Source organism: Dipteris shenzhenensis, chromosome 11 (assembly GCF_047967505.1).
Source record: "Dipteris shenzhenensis isolate YYH24624 ecotype China chromosome 11, Dip_SZ_1.0, whole genome shotgun sequence".
In the NCBI taxonomy this organism is placed as follows: Eukaryota; Viridiplantae; Streptophyta; class Polypodiopsida; order Gleicheniales; family Dipteridaceae; genus Dipteris; species Dipteris shenzhenensis.
The window spans coordinates 51,807,188-51,828,414 of record NC_141606.1 but is presented as its reverse complement, the minus strand read 5'-3'; the positions used below and the strand labels follow the sequence as shown (position 1 = coordinate 51,828,414).

Genomic DNA, 21,227 nt, shown 5'->3' with positions numbered 1-21,227 from the left:
CTTTTCTCCCCTCTCTCTCACTAATATTCCTTCACCTTCACTTGCTCTTTCTCTTTTCCTTTCCTTCCAATTTACACCTATCGTTTCTTTTCATAAGTTATTCAAAATATTTATCGAGCCACCTATACTTGGACTGATAATGACACTCCAAAAGGAAGGGCCATAGTGGCCTCCAAATCTTGTTTAAAGAGCAGTTTTAAATAATATATAGCCACTCACAAGGCAAAGTATTGTGAGGGATACTTTTATTGCATGCTAAAGAATATTACGATGCACTAATAATATATGGTGGAGGACAAGGTGATTTCAAAATTATATTAGATACATTACATTATAATAGCGTGAAATTTTATCGGAGTTGAAATGCTGCAGCACGATCATTAGCTGACCTCTCCAAGCAACGGAAGCCAAGCTGCGATCTGCTGAAATAATTGAGCTTGGATTGTGTGTGTGAAATTTTTGGCCATGGCGGATACGTGAGTATCTCCTCACCAAATGGCCTCTTTAGCATTTGATTGCTGCCTGAGACACTTCTTATCGATTGTAATAAACTCGCTTAGAGCGTCCAATTCGTTTGATGTTTCTCTGTTGCAAATTCAGCTCGGGAATTGCAGAGCCAATTGCTGTGACGACTATACCGGTCCAGGTAGCTCAAGAACTGCTGAGCGTTGAATACCGATATCTGGACGTAAGGTCCGTTACAGTGCTTGTACTTCAGTATGGACTAGATCTTTAACTGTAGAGACTGGTTGAGGAGTAGGGGGCGAAGCCTTGTAAGCTTTGACTACATCAATGACAGCTTGCTTACCAGGTCCTTCAAGGAGAAAATGAGAGCTGAGGTGATTGTTGGATTGATCCTCTAGCATGGATAGACAATTTGTTAGCTCTTTCATACTTTTTCGGAGTTGCTGGTTTTCCTGTTTGAGGTCCTCAATGCGTTGTTGCGGTCTGTTGAGTCTAGTACGAGGCAATGAGGGGGAAGCCACCGCCGGAGCGAAGGACTTCACCCTCTGCTACCCATAGTTCAGAATGAGCTAAGTGAAAAACCCAAAAAGTCAAGCATGCAAGAACCTTGAGCAACCTTTCAATGTCTGCAATGTCTGTTCGTGTTGCAGTGAAGTCTGCTCAGTGCTGTTGGGCGAGCTTCAATGTTTGCTGTTGGACGAACAGTCTGCAATGTCAAACAGTCTGTTGTTGACCGACGGTCAACTATGGCGAGCTTCAAAGTCACGGTCAGTTATGGCAAGCTATGGCGTCTCCAGAGAGAGGGAGATTATATGATATGATTGTATACATCCCTATAGCAATGACTGTGATTAACTGGTTAAATGCTCCATGGCATCTATAACTCGAACCACTCGGGTTGATATTCCGTTTGTGCACCCAATACGAGAAATAGGACTCTTTTCAAGGCACTAGTTAAGGCCCAAATCATCCTTGCTTACGAATCACCTGAAAATGGAGTTGTGTTAGAAATGAAATCTTACGAGAGGTTATCCTGCAGCGGAAGACTGTTAGGGCATCCCCAGGAATTACACGCGGAAGTGTTTCACTATAATATCAAACTTCTTTACTTGTGTGTACTTCACAACCATAGACGTGTGTGCAAGCCAGTAAATAGACAGAGATTCAAGAGAGACATAGTACCAACAAGGATGAGGGACTGCTTCTAACTGAAGTGTTGTTTGCCCCCCAAGGGGCCCTTTATAGGGCGAGAAGCCCTGTCTGATGCTCATTCAGCCAACCAGATCCCACAGACTGGCCAAGTTTGGCAGTTGGTCAGCGAACCCAGTCTATAGGCAGCTAAGTCAGCCAACCTGCTGTTCCTGTTTCCTGACCTTTTTTGTTAGAAATGAACCTATACAGAGGGCATCCCGCTGCAGCAGCGGAAGACTTGCGTCCCAGAAATTACATGTGGAAGATGGAATCCAAAACTTCTTTACTTATTTGTACTTCACAACCATGTGTGTGTGTGAGCCAGTAAATAGACTGTGATCCAAGGGAGATATAGTAACAACGAAAGATACTCAAATGGACATAATACAAAAGAGAGGCTCAGAGCCCCACCAACTGTGGTCCTCTGACCTTACCAAAAGTTGTACTACTACCCACCTACTGCTCCTGTTTCCTGGCCTATTTTGTAGAAATAGACCTATACAGAGGGTATCCCGCAGCAGCGGAAGACTCACGTCCCAGGAATTACATGCAGAAGTGTTTAACTATGGAATCCAAAACTTCTTTACTTATGTGTACTTTACAACCGTGTGTGTGTGTGTGTGAGCCAGTAAATAGACTGTGATCCAAGGGAGATAGAGTAACAACAAAAGATATATTTCCGTCCTCTAATAGACAGAATACAAAAGAGAGTGTAAGAAATCCTAGATTTACTATATTTAGAAATGTGCTAAGGAACACAAAGGAGACTGAAATAGCAGAGAACAAGGAATAATTGTATTGCTTGAGTGTCTGTAGTGTATCTGTAGTGTCTCATCCATACAATTGGGCCTCTCTTATATACACTGTAAATTCTGAAAATACTGCTGTAAAATGTCAGGGTACTGTTGTAAGTCTTCATCAGATTGCCAAGTAGCGTCGGAGTCGTCCAGATCTCGCCAAAGAACAAGGAATTTTGTGATAAGTCGATGTCGAGTTTCTCGCTGTCAATGGTCCAGAATACGCTCAGGAATAAGGAGAACATAATCGTCTTCGATTTCTGGGACATAATCACCTACAGGAGGAACTGCTTCATCGCCTGGAATGTACGTCTTCAGCCAAGAAATATGAAATGTCGGATGGATTTTACCCCATGATGGTGGTAATTCCAATTTGTAACTTAAAGGTGAATTTTTCTTGATGATCCGGAAAGGTCCATAGTATCTTGGTCGCAACTTAGGAAACACAGACTTAACTGTCTTATAGCGATGTGGGGCTACAAACAATAGCACCATGTCACCAGTGTTAAATTCCAGGTGACGTCTACGTTTGTTGGCAGACCGTTGATACCGCTCTTGCGCTTTTCGCATATGATCCCTGACTTGGAGTAGAATGTCTTGCATTTCTTGAACCAGTTGATCAGCTAGGGCCACTTGATGTTGAAGTACAAAATTTGTTGGTACGATCGGAGTGTGTCCATAAGCTGCTTGAAATGGAGTCATGCTGATGGCACTATGAAAAGAGTTATTATAAGCAAACTCAAGGAGTGGTAGATACTCTTCCCAAGCTGCTAGGCGTGACTGAATATAATGTTGAAGCATTTCTTCTTTAACTTGGTTGACTCTTTTAGTCTGGCCATCTTATTCTGGGTGGTAGGCTGAACTGAATAGTAGAGTTGTACCCAAAGATTCGAACAGTGAAATCCAAAAGTGACTGGTAAACTTAGGATCTCTATTGGATATGATATTCTTGGGCAATCCATGGTGTCGGAAGATGTGTTGTATGAAGAGTTTGGCGATGTCCGGAGCCTGTGCAGCACTGCTTTTGCAAGCAACAAAGTGTGCCATTTTCGACAATCGATCAACAATTACCATAATTTGAGTGTTACCTCTGGAGGATCGTGGTAGTGTTGTAATGAAATCCATGGAAATACTTTCCCACCTTTCAATTGGAACTGGAAGAGGCTGAAGAAGTCCTGTTGGAAGTCGTCGGCTTGCTTTCATTTGTTGACAAGATAAGCAAGATGTAACCATTTTGATGACGTCGCTTTTCATCTGAGGCCAGTAGTATGTTGCACTGAGTAACCTATAAGTCTTGTTGATGCCTGGATGGGCAGCATAAGGAACTACATGATGCTCTTCTAACAAAAGACGTCGAACATCCTTGTCATGTGGTACACAGACGCGATCTTGATAGTACAGAAGGTCGTCCGTATAAAAATAGGATGAGAAAATCTTCTGTTCAGAAGTTGAAGGTTGATCTTTGGAAAGAACTTGTACTGCTGTGCCGAAGTCTTTATCATTGAAATACTTTCCTTTGAATGAATTCGGAACATCCACAGATAATGTAGAGATTACCATAGTTGATGCTAGAGTTAACCTGCTGAGAGCATCTGCAACTACATTGCGTAGTCCTGGAATGTACTCAATGGTCATGTGAAAGTTGGCAAGAAACTCAACCCAGCGTGCTTGTCGAGCGTTCATGACTGGCTGAGTTAAGATATACTTTAAAGAGTGATGGTCTATCTTGACCACCGAGTCGGCTCCCATGAGATAATGTTTCCAAGAGCGATAAGCATTTACAACGGCAAGAAACTCCTTATCATAAACCGGGTATCGGGTTTGGATATCAGAATGTTTATGGCTGTCAAAAGCAATAACTTTGCCTTCTTGCATTAAGACTGCTCCTGTAGCGATGTCGAAAGCGTCGGTCATGACCTCAAATGGAAGGTTTGGGTCAGCAATAGCCATAACTGGTGTGGTACTGAGTGCTTGCTTGAGTTGTTGGAAACTATACTCTGTTTCGGGAAGCCACTGAAAAATTGATGTGCTTTTCAATAATTCAGACATAGGAGCTGCGATTTCGGAAAACTGATAGACCTTTGTATGGTAGAAGTTTGCCAATCCAAGAAAAGAGTGGACATCATGAACATTCTTAGGAGTAGGCCAGTTTCAGATTACCTCGACCTTCTTGGGATCCACAGAGATGCCTTGAGCTGAAATAACATGTCCCAAATATTCGAGTTGGGTCTTGAAGAACTCACTCTTCTCAATGTTGATGTAGAGAGAATTTGCGCTGAGAACTTCAAAAACTTAGTGAAGATGTTGTTTGTGCTCATGTAGGGATCTACTGAAAACGAGGATGTCATCGAGGTAAACAATGACGAACTTATCGAGGAAAGGCCTGAAGATGTCGTTCATTAGTGTCATGAATGTGGCTGGGGCATTGTTTAACCCAAAAGGCATGACCAAACATTCATAGTGTCCATACTTTGTTCGAAAAGCTGTCTTGTACTCATCGCCTTCTCGTATGCGAATTTGATGATAACCTGAACGAAGATCAATCTTTGAGAATTGTGTTGCGTGTAGAAGTTGATCGAAGAGATCATCGATGCGAGGCAATGGATACTTGTTTTTGATAGTGAGCTTGTTGAGGGCTCGGTAGTTGATGCAGAGGCGCATTGACTTATTCTTTTTTTCCATAAGTAGTACAGGAGATCCGAAAGGGCTGCGACTGGGCCGAATGTGACCTTTGTCGAGTAGTTCGGTGACCTGTCTTTGGATTTGAGTGTAAGAAACCCGATAAGGAGGTTTCGACGGTGGATTACTGCCGGGAATAAGTTCGATTGGGTGATCCACTGGTCGTCGAGATAATAACTGCTTTGGCAATTCCTGCGGAAAATATCCAGGTAGGGCTGGAAAAAAGGTTGGTTGAGGTATTCAGGAGGATCCTTTGTTGGTGTCTCCTCTACTGCTGTAACCAACAGAAGTGAAGTCTTTACTTGACGTTTACGAACCCACTTCTTTACTTGTAGGGCAGAGGCAACTGGGGTTGAAGGAGAGTCCCTAGAACTAGTTAGCTCAATAAGTTTTCCTTGGTGGACAAACTGGATAGTATGGCTGTGAAAACTAATTGATGGATCATAGTCGTAGAGCCACTGTTGTCCAAGTATGACATCGTACCGAGAAAGAGGCATGATGTCGAAGTTCAACTTGTCCGTATAATGTTGGATGCGAAAAGACAAGTTTTTGATCCTGGTGTTGCACAAGAAGGTAGTTCCATTTGCGAGTTCAATCTGATAGTCCATGAGACTAGGACTGGTGGTCAACCGAAGTTTGTCGACCATAGAACTAGCTAGGAACTTATGAGAGCAGCCACTGTCGATGAGGATAGTGACCGTTGTTCCACGAATCGATCCTTGAACACAAAGTACTTGAGTGGCTAGGGAATGTTCGGGGTTGTTGGCAAGGCTCAGTGGATCGTATTTGCCATTCGAATAGCTTTGCCTTTCTTGTCTTGTGCTGGGGTAGCATCTTCTGTTTGGGAAGTGCTAGGTTCCATATTGGAATTTTGCTTTGGTCGCTTGGGACAATCGAACCATCTATGGTCGCCTGTATAGATGGCACAAAGTCCTTTTGTGCTGGAGCTGTTATTCAGTGGCCGCACCTTTATGTTGGGGATGTCGGTAATGACATTGTGAAGAAGAAGAGGCGCGATCCTTGGAGGAGTGCTTCTGTTGGAATCCAGCATATGATTTCTGAGTCTTCGAGGGATCTTGAGACTGTCGTTGATCTTGATTACTGGAGTTTTTTCGAAACCTGGTGTTATCTTGAGGGCGAGTACCTTTGGCCATAGTAGAGTTCTGTGTGCGATTAGCACTCTGCTTCCCTGTGTTTTGGAAATATGTAATGCGCTCTTGCGTAAGCAATAGCGCCAGCTGTGGTGGTGATGTTTGCTTTAAGGACATCAATGCGTAACGAGGGATTTAGGCCTGAGATGAAAGCATGAAGGCGATCATCCTCAGTTAAATCATCAATCTCCAGCACCAATGTGGTGAACTGAGAGATATACGAAGAAAGGGAGCCTGTTTGCTCCAACTGTCGGAGTTTTGATCGTGCTTGGAAGTCCGCATTGGCAGGTATGAACTGCTTACGGAGCACGTGTTCATAACGTTCCCATGTTAACACACTTTTGCCGTCCTTTAAGCGTCTTTGCCACCATAGGAAAGCTGTATCCTTGAGGAGGGAGGCTGCCAAGGCGATCTTTTTGCCTTCAGTGAGGTCAACAGTATCAAAATACATGTGCATTTTTGCGAGCCATTGGTCAACTGTTCGGCGATTGCATTGACCAATGGAGGCTTCCGGAAGTTTGATGTCAAGTCTTTTAGTTTTGGAAGCTCGAAGTAAACGGTAGAGGGCACGGAGTTCGGTGTTTTCTACCTCTGGTGGGAATGAATCTCCATAGTCGCCTGGTTGCGTCACGTCATCCTCTGTATGTGTGGTACTGCGAGAATCTTGAAGTTGTTGAACTTTCTGGACCAAGTCGGAGATGCTGTCCTGAAGCTGGGAAATTTGAAGTTGCAGTAGTGTTTCGCCTGGTACGTTGACTTCAAGGGTCTTTTTTGGACTTGAGTCTTTGATCTCTAGAGAGGCTTCACGCGAGCGTTGCGACATATCAGAGATCCGTGTGAGAAAAGCGCGAACCTAGGCTCTAGTTTGTACCATTCCTGGAAGAAGACTCGGGCTGCTCCCTGAGGTTGCTCATGTTGGAGGGGGCAGGCGAGGCAGGATGGAACCACCCGTGGAAATCTGGTAAAGGAGGTCCTGTCTGAGGTAACACTGGTGATGCCGAAATGGGTGTTACTGCTCGTGAAAGTACAGGAGTAGGTTGCAGAGTCCAAGGATCTGAGAAGGGATAAGGAGCTGCTGTCGGAAGTGGAGGATATCCAGGAGAAGGAGTGCCTTCAGAGTGTAAATACTGTCTTGGGGAAGGTACAACCTGTAAAGGAGGATATCTGGGAGCTGAAGGAGGTGGAGAGTACCCTAGAGATGCCAAAGGTGAGGGGTAAAATTCTCTCCAAAGATGGACAGCAAACTCTTGAGGAATATCGGGTCTAGGTATCTTCGTGTCTCGTGGAACACAACCTGGACTGTGCTGAGGAAGTAATGTATTTGAGGTGCCTCACGCAGAAGGTATAGGATGTGGTCCAAATCACTAGGAGGGCACGTGACACAGAAGACCCACGATGCCAAAGCTCCGAAATGGGCTGGTTGTGCAATCTGAACACGATATTGTGTGGTAGATGATGCCTGAGGTGTCCTTGAAAGGCCGGGTGAATTACCAGGGGTTTCCATGCTTTAAGGGAGCGTCTTTCATTTGCTGTAATTTGATAATGACAAGAGAATCCTTAGAAGTAGAATGGAAAGAATCCACCCGGCAATGATTTAATCTGCCAATTTGTTGCGTAGAAAAGGCTTGCAGATTTCTGTCCGGAGGTCCATGTTGCAGTGGGTTGTGAGGAGCAGATCGGGGCCTGGCTGGTCCGGATTTGAAAACAGGAAGAGGGCACATTTAACAGGCTGTCTCATCGCGATAGGAGGGCTGAACCGCTGCTGAACTGGCAGGAAAAGGTGGTGAAACAAGGGGGGGGGCAGGCTGTCAATGGCGAAACCAGGCTGTCAATGGCAAAACCAGGCTGCAGGCTGTCACTGGCGAAACCAGGCTGTCAATGGTGAAACCAGGCTACAGGTGTCCAAGGCTGATTTGCGACCGAAATGGCAGACTGATGCTGAATCTAGTGCTGCAGGCTGGCGAGGCTATCGCTGATCTGGCGCTGCAAGCAGGGAACCAGGGCGGAAAGACTGGCGAGGCTAGGGGCTGCATATGGCGAGGGGAGCAGGGCAGCAAAATGGCGAGGCTAGGGGCTGCGCAGGTAGGCAAACCTGTTTGACGAAAAAACGCTGTATGGGCGTTTGAAAGGGATCGTCCGTTTTGTCTTTTCGTTTGGGCTGCCTACGTTGGGTGGTGCCCAAAAAGAAATTTAAAAGGTGGGTTTATTTGACCCTTGGGTAACCTAGGGTAGACCTAAAGTTTGGGGCTGTTTTTTTTTTTCTTTTTAACCCCTCTAGGTACCCTTTTTATAAGTGCTTGGTGCCAAAAGGTGTGCCTATTCAAAGGGGTGTGACCCTTGGAATAGGTGCACCTTTTCATGAAGGGGTGTGTCCCTGTTTTTAAAAGGGGTGTCCCCGCATGAATAGGTGTGTCCTTTTTGCCACGATGGGGTGTGTCCCTTGGGTGAGGAGTGAAGACTCTTCATCAAAAGGTGTGCGTGATGTGTGGGAGATGGAGAGGCCATTGATGAACTTTAGGCAGGGTTGGCGCTAAAAGTTTTTACGCTCATCCTCTCCAGCTCTTCCATGCACAATGTGCACGGATATCCTTATAGCGGAGAAAGATGTATCAGATAGGCGCTAGAAGGTGGGGGGCATTTCCTACAGGCAGGAGCGAAATTTGCTCCGATACCACTATAAGAAATCCTAGATTTACTATATTTAGAAATGTGCTAAGGAATAGAAAGGAGACTGAAATAGCAAAGAACAAGGAATAATTGTATTGCTTGAGTGTCTGTAGTGTCTCATCCATACAATTGGGCCTCTCTCATATAGAGAGTGAAGAGTCACACATGAAAAGGTGTGTACTCCAAAGTGTATGTGCATGAAGAGGTGTGTACCCCTTGTGAAGGGTGTGACCCTTGATGAGAGGGTACATTACAATAGGAATGTCTCTTCAATAGAATGTCTCTTGTGAAGGGTTGTGCCTTATAGGAAGTGTCCCGTCGAAAGGGCATACCCTTCCACAAGTCTCCATTCATCAAACCATCCATAAGTCTAAGATATAGAGAAAGGAATACGTCACAAATCGTGACAGAGAGGCTTAGAGTCCCACCAAACCGTGATCCTCGGTCCTCACCTTGGCACCTCTAGATCCCTGAGCCCGCGTGGTCGTCACTGACTTTCTATAGACTTAGTCACCGTGTGCCGATCCCCGCACCTTGCTGCCCTCAATGTCAGGCTTGGTGTGCAGCCCTACCAAGCTCTTTGTCTGCAGTCCTTGAGCCCCCAGTAGACGGCCCTACACTTGCTGATCTGCTCCAATCTGCTGGGTTGATTGCTGCTCTGGTCGGTGTGGAATGAGGCACAAGTGCCTCCCTTTTATAGGGCTGAAAGCCCCTCAATATAGCCGATTGGGTAGGGGGATTTGGGCCAACCCAAACAGTCCCCCCCACCTGACTTCTTGGTCTGTGAATACCCCTGGGGGGGGCACATATGTAGAGGGTTTGCTGGCCCTGCCTGGCCGTGTGGCAGGCTGCCACTGGCCCTAGGCAGGCCTGCCCATACCCTGCGCAAACACAGCCCTGCTGTTCCGCCTCCTGTCAGGCCTCTTTCAGCCCACGATCCTGCAGTTAACAGTTTTGTACATGCTGACATGGACACCTGGACAGTTGCTGATGTCATTGCTGCTATCATTGCTTGATCCAACCTCTATTTCCTGCGCATTCAGGCCCTCTCCAGTCGTGGACAGCCTGCCAGATCTGCCCTCTAAGAGATACTCCATCTGCCAGGTAATTCTCTCTCTGAGCTGCCCACATGGCAGCCCATGTGACAGCCTGTGTTTTTCCCTATGGTTCAACCACCCACCGCCCCCCAAATGCTCTTCTCATATGGGGGCTTAGAGATGGGGAGGTGAGCAATCCTATTCCAACACCCCCTGTCACCGACACATCTTGGCCTGATGCCAACCCACCAATGAGGATGCTCTAGTAGCTCCCATGTCGTAGCCCTCTCAATCATTGCGGTGTTGATGTCTCTTTCTGGATTTTCATCTAGTGGCTCCTCCTCCACCAGGTCCGGTTCCGCATAAGCACACCTCCCTGGTACACAGGTCCATCTTTGGTAGCACTTGATGGCACCAGCTCCTTCACTCATGTAGGTGCTTTCGAATTCGTGCATTCCAGGTACCAGCATCCTCCAACTATCCCCTCATGATGGGTGAACTGCTTGAAGTCCTCCAAGGACGACACTCTCAGGGTCTTTCAACCCATCATTTGGCAAGGTCTGCAACCAAATAACATACTCAGGAAATAAAATCCCAAGTATAATGCGAGATTACTTGGACCATAAGTATCCATGTGTACTCCTATTTTGTCCCCCTCTAAGTTACAGCATCCATATGACTCTGCGTCCACATGTCCTGTCGAAGGATCCCCCTTTGTGTCAGCAATACCAGCCAAGCATCGAGATGGCTCCAGGCACTAATCACTGTCCATCACCTTCACAAAGGTTTCTGACTCTTCCGACCATCTCTCAATGTTAGAGTTCTTCACCGTAACACCGAGGTCTACGTACTTTACCTCAGCAACACCAGGAGATGTCGCCACGAAAAGCTCCTCTTTGACCACCACATTGGCTTTGGACTCCTCTAACTTTGAGCTGGCCCCCTTCTTTCGATCAGCCTTCTTCTTTCTACAATCCTTAGCAAAATGTCCTGGCTCATCACAACAGAAGCATTTCTTCTCTTTCTTCCTCCTCTTCTTTTTTTCTGCATGTGAAGAGTTCACTCCTTCATTAGATTTGTCCTTCTTGCCAAGCTTACCCTTACCCTTGCCTTTGCTCTTGGCCTAAGCTACTAGGGCTTCATCATCGGCTCCTTTACATTTCTTTTGCCGAGCTTCTTGTTACAGAAGCAATGGTACCAGCTCCTCGAACGTCACTGCTGGCAGCACCCTCTACCCTGCAATCATCATAGTTCCCGCACCACCTTCATCTTGGTGATGTGATCCTGTACTGAATCCCCCTCATCCATGCTCATGCCCTAGAGCTCCATCTCGAGGTCCAAAATCCTCGCTTCGTTGTTGAGCTCATGTCCCTCAAGATGGTCCAAGCCTTGAAGCAAGAGTCCACCGTCTGTAGGTGAGGAAGTATGGCATCCTCCGTGGTGCCCACAATGATAGCCAATGCCTCCACATCTCGTATCTGCCAGGCTCTCTGATCTACCGGTACCATCATACTTATGTAGTCGCCGTCACTGGTGTCAATGTGGCCTGAGGTATTAACTCCTGCCTGTTGCAATCTCCCACGGCACTCTCAACATTAAATTGCTATTGACCTTCATCTTCCACAATTGGTAATTAGTCCCATCAAGCTTGCGCGTGCCACCAAAATTAAGGATAAGATATTTGTTGGCCATTGACAATGAAGTGAAAAGAGATAAAGTAAGATTGTCGTACACTTGTCTGAACCTGAGCCTCCCTCCTTCTCGCAAGGGTACAATCCTTCAGATGTCGAAGTAGATTCCCCCGAGCAATGAATGAAGGTCGTCCTTTAGCAAAGTCCTTGCCTTCAAGCTTCATTTCCCATGAACTTCCAATCAGGGCTTTGATACCATGTTAGAAATGAACTTATATAGAGGGTATCCCGCAACAGAAGACTTAAGGGCATCCCAGCAATTACAAGCATGTGTGTCTGTGTGTGTGTGCAAGCCAGTAAATAGAATGTGATCGAAGGGAGATATAGTACCAACAAAATATATGTTTCCGTCCTCAAATGGACACAATACAAAAGAGAGGCTCGGAGTCCCACCAAACCATGGTCCTCTCACCTTACCAAAAGTTGTACTACTATCACCTTGGCACCTCTAGATCCCTGAGCCCACATGATCCTCACTGACCTTTTGTAGACTTAGTCACCATGTGCCGATCCTTGCACCTTGCTGCCCTTAATGTCAGGCTAGGTGTGCAGCCCTACCAAGCTCTTTCTCTGCAGTCCTTCAGCTTCCTGTAGACCTCCAAAAGTAGACCCTACTCTTGCTGATCTACTGCTCCAATCTGCTGGGATGATTTAGAATGAGGCCCAAGTGCCTCCCTTTTATAGGGCTGAAAGCCCCTCAATATAGCTGACTGGGTAGGGGGGTTCTGGCCGACACAAACAGTCCCCCCCAACCCGACTTCTTGGTCTGTGAATACCCCCGTGGTGGGGGCACATATTTAGAGGGTTGGCTGGCCCTGCCTGACCACGTGGCAGGCTGCCACTGGCCCTAGGCAGGCCTGCCCATACCGGACCAGATCCAGGGTCTTTTGGCCCCTCAATCCTGCCCCAAACCCTGCAAAACACAGCCCTGCTGTTCTGCCTCCTGTCAGGCCTCTTCCAGCCCACGATCCTGCCGTAAACAGTTCCGTACATGTTGACATGGACTTGTGGACAGTTGCTGACATCATCGCTGCTGTCATCGCTTGATTCCACGTTCTATTCTCTGTGCAACCAGGCCCTCTCTAGTCATGGATAGCCTCGTAGCATAGCCGTGCCAGATCTGCCCTCCAGGAGATGCTCCATCTGCCAGGTACTTCTCTCTTTGAGCTGCCCACATGACAGCCCATGTGCTACCATTGTTCTGTGTTTTGCTGTATGGTTCACCCCCCCATGCTCTCCTCATATGGGGGCTTACAAATGGGAGGTGACCAACCCTATTCCAACATATTTAAGCCCTCCTCTGCAGGTACCTTGCTGGCTATTTGCCGAGCCAACAGGCTGTTCTTTGCAGGCCCTGCTCCAGCCTTTGTGCTGTGCTGTCCTTTCCTAGTCCTTTGACTCTCTCCATGAACTCTTATATGCAGCCCCAAACACTGCCCATACAATGGCCTGTATGTCAGCCCTAATGCAGGGTTATAAGACCACCACTTCAGGTGGGTTTGGTGGCCTGCCCTAAAACTAAGTGAAGAAGGATGGACTGTTGCTGCCCATGTAACAGCCTCCTTCAATCCCCGTACAGGTGCCAAGATGACACCATCTACCCTCTTACATAGAATGGTGTCAAGCCCCTTTGCACGCCTCATTTGGGGGCTAACAGGGTGACCTTATATTCCAACATTTATAGTCCCCTCCTATTTGGCACTCTCTTTCTTGAATGCTAGCTCCACTGACTTCTATATTTTCCCTTCATTACATAGGGAAATGGTGGGTGAAAAATGCGTAATAATTGCAATTGGCTAGTTTTTCTATATTTTCGCAGGCTTACACATCAAATAGGGACCTTATCCTTGGGGTTGTGGAGATATCCAGATTCAATACTATTTAATGAAAATAGCAATTAAGTCTCTTAAAGATTGCAAGGATTTATCTCACTCTGAATGACAATGAAGCTTCTATGCCAAAGATATGCCAAGTTTCCATGACAATGCAAATTGAATGTAATGCAACTCTTTCAAATCTTGCATATCAAAATATAAATATTACAGATTTGGAAGACGGCTTTCTACGACCAAGACATCCTAGACATCATCACAAGGGCAAATCTATGTTTTAGTTTGATAATTAAATTTTTAACCAGATGAAAATCTACATTCTCTTAGATATTATTCATAGTTATGTGGCTAGCATTGCTATCAAACTAGCTAGCAGTGTAGTTAGATATCTAGCAGTGAAATCTTGACTTCATTCTCAAAGAAATTTGTCTCTTTTAGTTGCCTTATTGTATTGCAAGACATGGTAATTGTGACATTTTCTTGGTTTTTCAAATGATCATGCATGGACCTTCTTAATTTATTTTTTAATCTATGGACAAAAGTTAGCTCATTCCCTTACCTTCCAAGTTTGACTCTCCCTGTTTCATTGATGGATTATGAGATCTTTCTTTCAGGACTCATGAGGAATTTGTGAAAGGGCATGTGGAAAGTGCTGTGAACATTCCTTACATGTACAAGGATGAATCTGGTATTTTTTAATCTTAATTATATTATTGTTCAGAGTTGCTTAATATGCTGCCTAATGTTAGCAACGATTTTGTTGAGTGATATGAATATAACGAAAAGCAAAAGAGTAATCTTTTATCATGAGAAATAAAAGCGCATTAGTGGGGTATAAACCTTGTTTTGTTCAGATAATTCTTGTCAATCAGTCCTTCAAGCATGATTTCCATACCTACCTCATTGTCCAGGCCTTTAGGCTTTGTCTATCAATGTTGCTTTTCTTTATGCATCTCTCAAAGGTATGAGAATTGGAAAGTTAATACTTTCTTCCGAAGGTATGAAAACTGCTTTTGTTAGAGCTGCTCATCTGCTTAGCATCGCAAGTATTGCCTTCTGAGTTAGCATCCCAAATACTGCCTTCTGAGTTAGTCTTGTACCAATCTACTGCTTATCATCACAAATTGGCGTGTTCAGCAAACATGTTCAAGTCTACAAAGGACAAAGTTTATTTGCCATAGCATTATGTGAAACCTCCTTTCACATCATGAGTGTTCATTAGTGAACAATTGTGCCACTTGTATGCCACCGCCTTCACGAAATCTGCACCTACTATCGCCACAGTCGGCACGCTCCACAGTTGGCACGCTTGGTGTCTGAGAAATCTGTTATAACCATGCTGAACGATTCGACATAATATACACATTAGATGATCCAAAAATGTTACAATTTTAAATTTACATTATTATTTTCAAGTCTATTGTGAACGGGAGAAGACTGTTACATTGATGCAATTGTTCTATTGGAGATAAATTGGGAAAGTGTACCGACCAACTTATATGGTGTGCGTGTTTATATAGACACACTTTTTTTTTGGGTACACACACACACACCACGCACGCAGTCACATATTAAATATAAAGCTTTACACACACACACTCTTTTTTTTTTGTACACACGCGCGCACACATGAATCACATATATAAATATAAAGCTTTGACCTCGTCTCTACCTCCGTTCTCTACCTCCGTGCTAGCCTACCTCACCCTATTTCCGCTCCTCTTCCTCTTCCTCGCCACTCCTTCCTTTTGCCTCCCCTCCTCTGTTCTATCCTTGATTAGGCCTTGAATGGGGTGTTTGCCTCCTCTACTACTCTTGATTCTCTTTGGGCTTTGGCCATCTTTCTGAGGCTCTTTTTGCCACCTTTGACTTACTCACGATCCCCTCCAATACCCTTGGGTCCTACTACATTGCCCTTTGGAAGCCTTGAGGTGCCTTGTGGTGCCCAAAGGCCCTAGGAACTTTCTTCTCCTTCTCTTTCCCCTTTCCCTTCTTTCGCCCTTCACTTTCCAAATTTGGTGCTGCGAGAGGACACACATGGCAGCACCCTTGACACCCACAGCAATCCAGATTTCCCTCTCCCTTGAGGAAAAACAGTAGGTACAGAAAGCTGTCCAAGACTTGCAGAATAGGGTAGTCGTGAGGCACATTGTTGGACTCCCTCCCACAAGACAAGTATGGGATTGAAATTTTGAGATTAAAAAGGAAGATAACAAAGGAGAAGAAGAAGATAACAAAGCAAAAAAGAAGAAGAAAAGAGAGAGAGAGATGATATGATATGATCCTATTAAAGGGTTCTTGGGACCCTATAGGATCTATGGGACTAGAAGCCACTATCATAATGATAATGGCTCTTTTATATCTGACTAGTACATTTTTTGGTAAATCCTATGTGGTTGCTATGTGCTTGGCCAACCTATTGGCCATATCCAAAAACGAGAGTTCTCTCAAGGTATGCACCTAGTTGCTTGGCTGGGTCATTAATAAGGATTGTTAGGATGAGGTCATTGCTGTTGTACCTTTACTTGTACTCATGCATGGCCCTGGTACATCCGCAAAACTCAAAGATAAGAATGTTTGTTGTAAAACACACAGACTTTGACGTGGCCCGACAAGCTATGAATGACTTGAGATCTGGTCGTGTTGGAGCATTGCTCCATGGGAATTGGCGTCCCCAATGAATGCACAGTCTGTAGTCCACTTGGATCCTCATCATGTGTTGTAAGGGAGGGCAGGTTTTGTAGCCTAAGTTCTCTATGGGAGCCAATGGTTTGTCCAAAGGGAGACCGTGAGTGGCACATGATTGAATGCATTTATGGCACATTGCAGTTTGAAGCTGAAGAAGAAGACATTCAATGTCCAAATGAAATAAGGGAAGACAACCACGTTGCTCTAAAATGGAGGAGATTTAAAAATGTCAAAAGGATCTGATAAAAAGAGATGGCTAATGTCATATAAGAGCACCTAGCCAAGGGAGCACCTAGCCAAGGGAGCAGGTCACATGGTTCAATCCATCCCAAAATATGTGCTATGCTTTGTAGTGGAAGAAGTGTTGTACCTATCTCTCGTGTTGGGGAGATTTTACGGATTCTTGCCTCCTTGGGGATTCTTGGTCTGGCCCATCTACCTTTTTCTACGTCTAAATCGTGGGAGTTGGTTCTCATTCTGCAGATTATGTGCCTTTTGAACATTGGGATATCCTCCTTGAGGTATTGCTGCATTTCATCTTCTCCATGGGTTTACATTTTTGTTCCCAGTTCTTGCTGTAATTTCTGTAGCATTTTCTGCATGGCTAGCTATCTGATTTCCCCTTCTTCCTTTGGGATATCTACAGCATGTAGCCACCGTCTCTCCATCCATTTGACTCCCTCTCTATGCCAACCTGAAATTTTTGTTGCCTCCATGGATCTGTACAGGAGTTTGCTTGTTTCCATCTTCGTTACCTTGCAACAAAGCTTCCCCTTCAAGTGGTATCATCCCTATCTCTGCTAACATGACGGGATAGGGGGTTTGCACTTTCCAAGAGAGAGAGAGATTTATGTCTTTGGGAGGCCTGGCGGGCCTATGAGACAAAGTACAATCCAAGGGTTACTCATAGAAGCCTTTGTGGGTGAGGCAAAGGGCTCGCTAGGGCCCTTACTGAGTACTATGCTAAGAAACTTTAGAAACTCCAAAACCCCAAAAACTCAAAACTAGTACTCATAATACTTAACTAGGAGCCGTGATGGCTCTACAGGTAAGATGCAAAGATATCTTGTATCTCTATCTGTCAAGTCATCTCTTGCTCTGGGGGGGAGTGGTCTCCTTGATCGTGTATCCGATGAGCCATACCAAGGGTGACACCTCGGCTCGGATGGTCCCCTATGAATACAGCCGAGATGGGCTGAACCTCCATTATACGTGCTGTGGTCAACCTCTGCATTGTGAATTGTATTTGTCTCTTTGACACCCTTCTCTGTGTTATCTCTTTTCATAGATCTATGTTGTCCTCATGTCAGCTATCTGCTCCTCTACTCCACTATGGCATAAGGCTGACTCAAATGCATAGAAATCTGTTGACATGTCGCTATGCTCGATTTGTCATTGTCTCCTCTTGCACTATCACCTTTTGGTGTCTAATTTGCTGCAATAGGGTCTCTCTATGTCGCCGCATCTCCATCAGATAGAGACCAACCCAGACATGGTCATGAAAGTGGATCAGCCAAGAGAGTGGCCTAAAATCATGCCCCTCCTAAAAGAGACGGTGATACTATCCTCGGATCTCATAATAGACTAGGCAAGTACATAGGAAGTGCTCCTCTGTCTCCACCTCCACTAGTATGTATAACCTACAAGTTTGCTTCTCTCTAGGTGTGCATGTGGCTCTCTTTGCCTCAATCCTCAGCTAATGGAACGAGACTTGCATCTGTCCAATGGCAATCCTCAATGAGTGTGATATTGTGGTCTGATAATCACTCCATCCTCTGCTATTCTCAGGAACTGGTCATGTACAATTGGATTTGGTGGGGAACTTAGTTCCCCTCCCCCCCCTCCTGACATTCCATGCTGTATAGAGCTGGAGTAGATCGAACCGAATGATACAGTTGATCTCATCTCAAAAGATCTTGGAGCATCCAAGCTGTATCGGAAGGTGGGGAGACGGTCCATTTGATTACCCTGACTGCAAATCATCTGGATATGTGTGCGTACTAGGCCATGCTATCCCTTCCCGGCTAGTCGTCTAGATGACTCATGCCAACCTCAGTAGCCTCCGACTAGGCAAAGCCCAAACCCTGTGAAGACATGTCACCATCTAGAAGATGACATCAATTTGGAGTGGTGCCATGGCGAACTGTGCCTGTATGATCTGATGAGGAACTGAGGGCTTACTCCGAATCATCCTGGACCCCGTAATCACACGTAGCCTCTCTAATCTCCACCAATCGGTCGCCAATAGTTCACTCCCCTAGAAGGGTGCTGCATACATGGTTGTCAGCCTCACAAGTGTTGAAGGTATAGGCCTGATCTCACCTTAGGTAATGGCCAAATAAGGTGCATTAAATGTGGACCAAAGAAAGGGCACATGGCCCTTGTAGTACAATCCTTGGATGACACTTGGAGAGGCCCCTCAAAATATTCCCATTTACAAAAAATATTCAATTGGAACCTAAGATATGACAGTTAGACCACGCTACGATATCCTGCCAGCACGTTGGGTCCCTTGCATACATATATGCCTAGGCCTTGTGGTGTGGGACCCTTGGTAGGCAGGACGACCCTTCAAAAAGTGTTTATAATGAATTATTCCTAATCTACAATCAGTGAAAAAGGCTAAATTCTTAGAAAGACTATTGTGGAATATGAGGTGTAAAGTTCAATCACGTGCTAACAAGAAATACAATGAGAAACTTGAAACCCAGCTTCTTGCAGTTTCTACTGTGCAGTCAAGTCTCCAAAAGGCATGTGGTTGTGTGCGTGAGTCTTGCATTGTTATAAATTCTGGGGATCTGGTTATACAAATTAAAGGGCCAATCATTTAACTCTGTTAGTCTTTCCAATATTCAACAATGTAAGAAATACAATTGTAATTTTTTTTGCATTCATTAAGTTTTCTGTTATTGAGGTGACAATGTTTTCTTATTTGCCTCACAGGAATGACTAAGAATAATAACTTTGTGGAAGAGGTTTGCAAGTTGTTCAGTAAGGATGACAATATTATTGTGGTATGATGGTGTTTTGCACACTTTCAAAACATCTAACTTCTCTTTGTTATGAATTTCATTGATCACTGAATTTGTTGTGAAGCCTCTTGTAATGTCAAGTAGCAAAGTTCTTGTGCTGTTTTTATGACTTCAGCTTTCTGCTTTGTATACAGGGATGCCAGAGTGGCAGGAGATCACTGATGGCAGCAAATGACCTGACTTCTGTGGTACATATTATACTCTTTTCACATGAGTGTCTAGATGTATGTTGAACTTTCAAAAAGGCAATAAAATGGATATGGTTTTCTTTGTATTGTTGAATGTGCTTTCAGGGTTTCAAAGGTTTAAAAGACATGGGAGGCGGTATAACAGCTTGGATACAAAGTGGTTTCAAAACAATCTCAGATGAGTGATGCAAAGAAGGACCTTGCTGTGAAGCAGTTAACGACGTTGTTAACCATGCTTTTTGTTTGACAGTAATGCAAACTTTCATAGAACACAAGTTCAATCTGAAAAGTTGAATAGTATTAAAGCACAAGTGATTTTCCATGTTTGTGTCGGGGCTCCGATCCCATGATCCTTGCTGGCTGTAAAATTTTGTAAGACTTTACTTTATGGATAATGTGACAGTTACAATGTTCATAAAATGTCTTCAAGAAATTCAACACTTGGATTGTTTGCAGATTCAAATAGTCTGTGTTCAGTTGCATTCATGTGCTGTTAAAAAGAGTGTAAAATTGTGTGATGTGCGTGACATTAACATGTTTTTCTGCTTTTCTAGAAGTAATCATTTTGTGGTTTGTTATGTGAAAAGAGTGGGAGAGAAGGAAGGAGTCTCACTTGCAGCTTTCTTATATACACAATGGGAGAATATATACAAAGGTGGACGCTAAAAACAGTTTTCCTTTTCTTAGTTGTGAAAGCCAAAAGAACTCTAAGTACAAAAAAATAGGTGAATTCTATATGTGGGTCTGAAATCAAACTCAACTAACTAAGGTGACATACTAATTGAGCCACTAACTAGAGTACATAAAGATAGCTGTCATCCAGCTATTATTCATGGACAGTGTACCAATCGCATTTGCAGCTAACACATCGGTGACATAAATGCACAACGGTCACCTTGGCATATCATGAGTGGAGCTCAATATCTCAACACTCTCTCTCCAGCTCAATCCCAGTTCCTGCACACCAAGCAGGTCTCTGAACTTGCGCAGTTTCTCTTTACCCAATGTCTTCGTGAATGTGTCGGCTACATGATCCTTTGTGCTGACATAAGCTAGATCAATAAAACCTACTAGAACCTTCTCCCGCACATAGTGATAATGCACCTCAATGTGCTTTGTTCTAACATGATAGACTCGGTTATTTGTCAAGTGTATATTGCTCATGTTATCACAATAAATGATAACTGGTCCATCTGTAGATTAATGCATAATATAAAGTAGCTTATGCAACCATGTTACCTCACATACAACCATTGTTGCACCCCTGTACTCAGCCTCTGTGCTCGACAAGGCAACTATAGGTTGTTTCTTGTTGCTCCAAGTGACTACAACACTCTCAAAAGAGAACATATATCCACTTGTAGATCGTCTATTAGAAATACTACTAGTCCAATCAGCATCAGTGTATCCATGCAACTGTATCTGAATTTCAATCTCATAAAATAGTCCATACTCCAATGTGGACTTCACATACCTCAGTATGCGTCTACTCGCATCCAAATGCGGTTTCCTTGGAGCTTGCATAAATTGACTTATCAATCTAATATTATAGCTCAAATCTGGCCTAGTAATAGTCATATAAATTAAACTTCCTACTATGCGTCTGTACATAGTAGGATCTTCGAGAAGCTTACCTGCATCTGCGCTCAATTCACATTCTCCTCTAAAGGAACTGAAATAGGCTTACATCTTATCATCCCATATTTAGACAGCATGTGCAATCCATACTACCTCTGCAAGAGCCATATCTCACTTGTGGATCTAATCACCTCAATGCCCAAGAAGTAACGCAGCTCTCTCAAATCTTTC

At 44.5% G+C, this 21,227-nt stretch overlaps 1 protein-coding gene across 2 annotated transcripts; it reads left to right on the top strand.

Annotated features, from left to right (window-relative positions):
* Nucleotides 1–371: 371 nt before the first annotated feature.
* On the top strand, nt 372–19,874 carry LOC147897150 (thiosulfate sulfurtransferase 16, chloroplastic-like). 2 transcript variants are annotated; one of them, XM_087381908.1, is made up of 6 exons: nt 372–476; nt 601–693; nt 14,125–14,198; nt 19,142–19,212; nt 19,365–19,418; nt 19,524–19,869. In XM_087381908.1, exons 1-6 carry the CDS (start codon nt 466–468, stop codon nt 19,602–19,604), a joined length of 384 nt encoding a protein of 127 aa, XP_087238034.1. In that variant the 5' UTR covers nt 372–465; the 3' UTR covers nt 19,605–19,869. The 2 variants fall into 2 exon arrangements, with proteins under 2 accessions (XP_087238034.1, XP_087238035.1); XM_087381909.1 differs by lacking the exon at nt 601–693 and having other exon boundaries at nt 375–476; nt 19,524–19,874.
* Nucleotides 19,875–21,227: the final 1,353 nt, after the last annotated feature.

What these genes read in the sequence shown, in the direction of transcription:
- LOC147897150 (XM_087381908.1), top strand. An exon ending in CATGTACAAGGATGAATCTG is followed by an intron (nt 14,199 to 19,141) that starts GTATTTTTTAAT and finishes TTTGCCTCACAG; the next exon opens with GAATGACTAAGAATAATAAC. An exon ending in AGGATGACAATATTATTGTG is followed by an intron (nt 19,213 to 19,364) that starts GTATGATGGTGT and finishes CTTTGTATACAG; the next exon opens with GGATGCCAGAGTGGCAGGAG.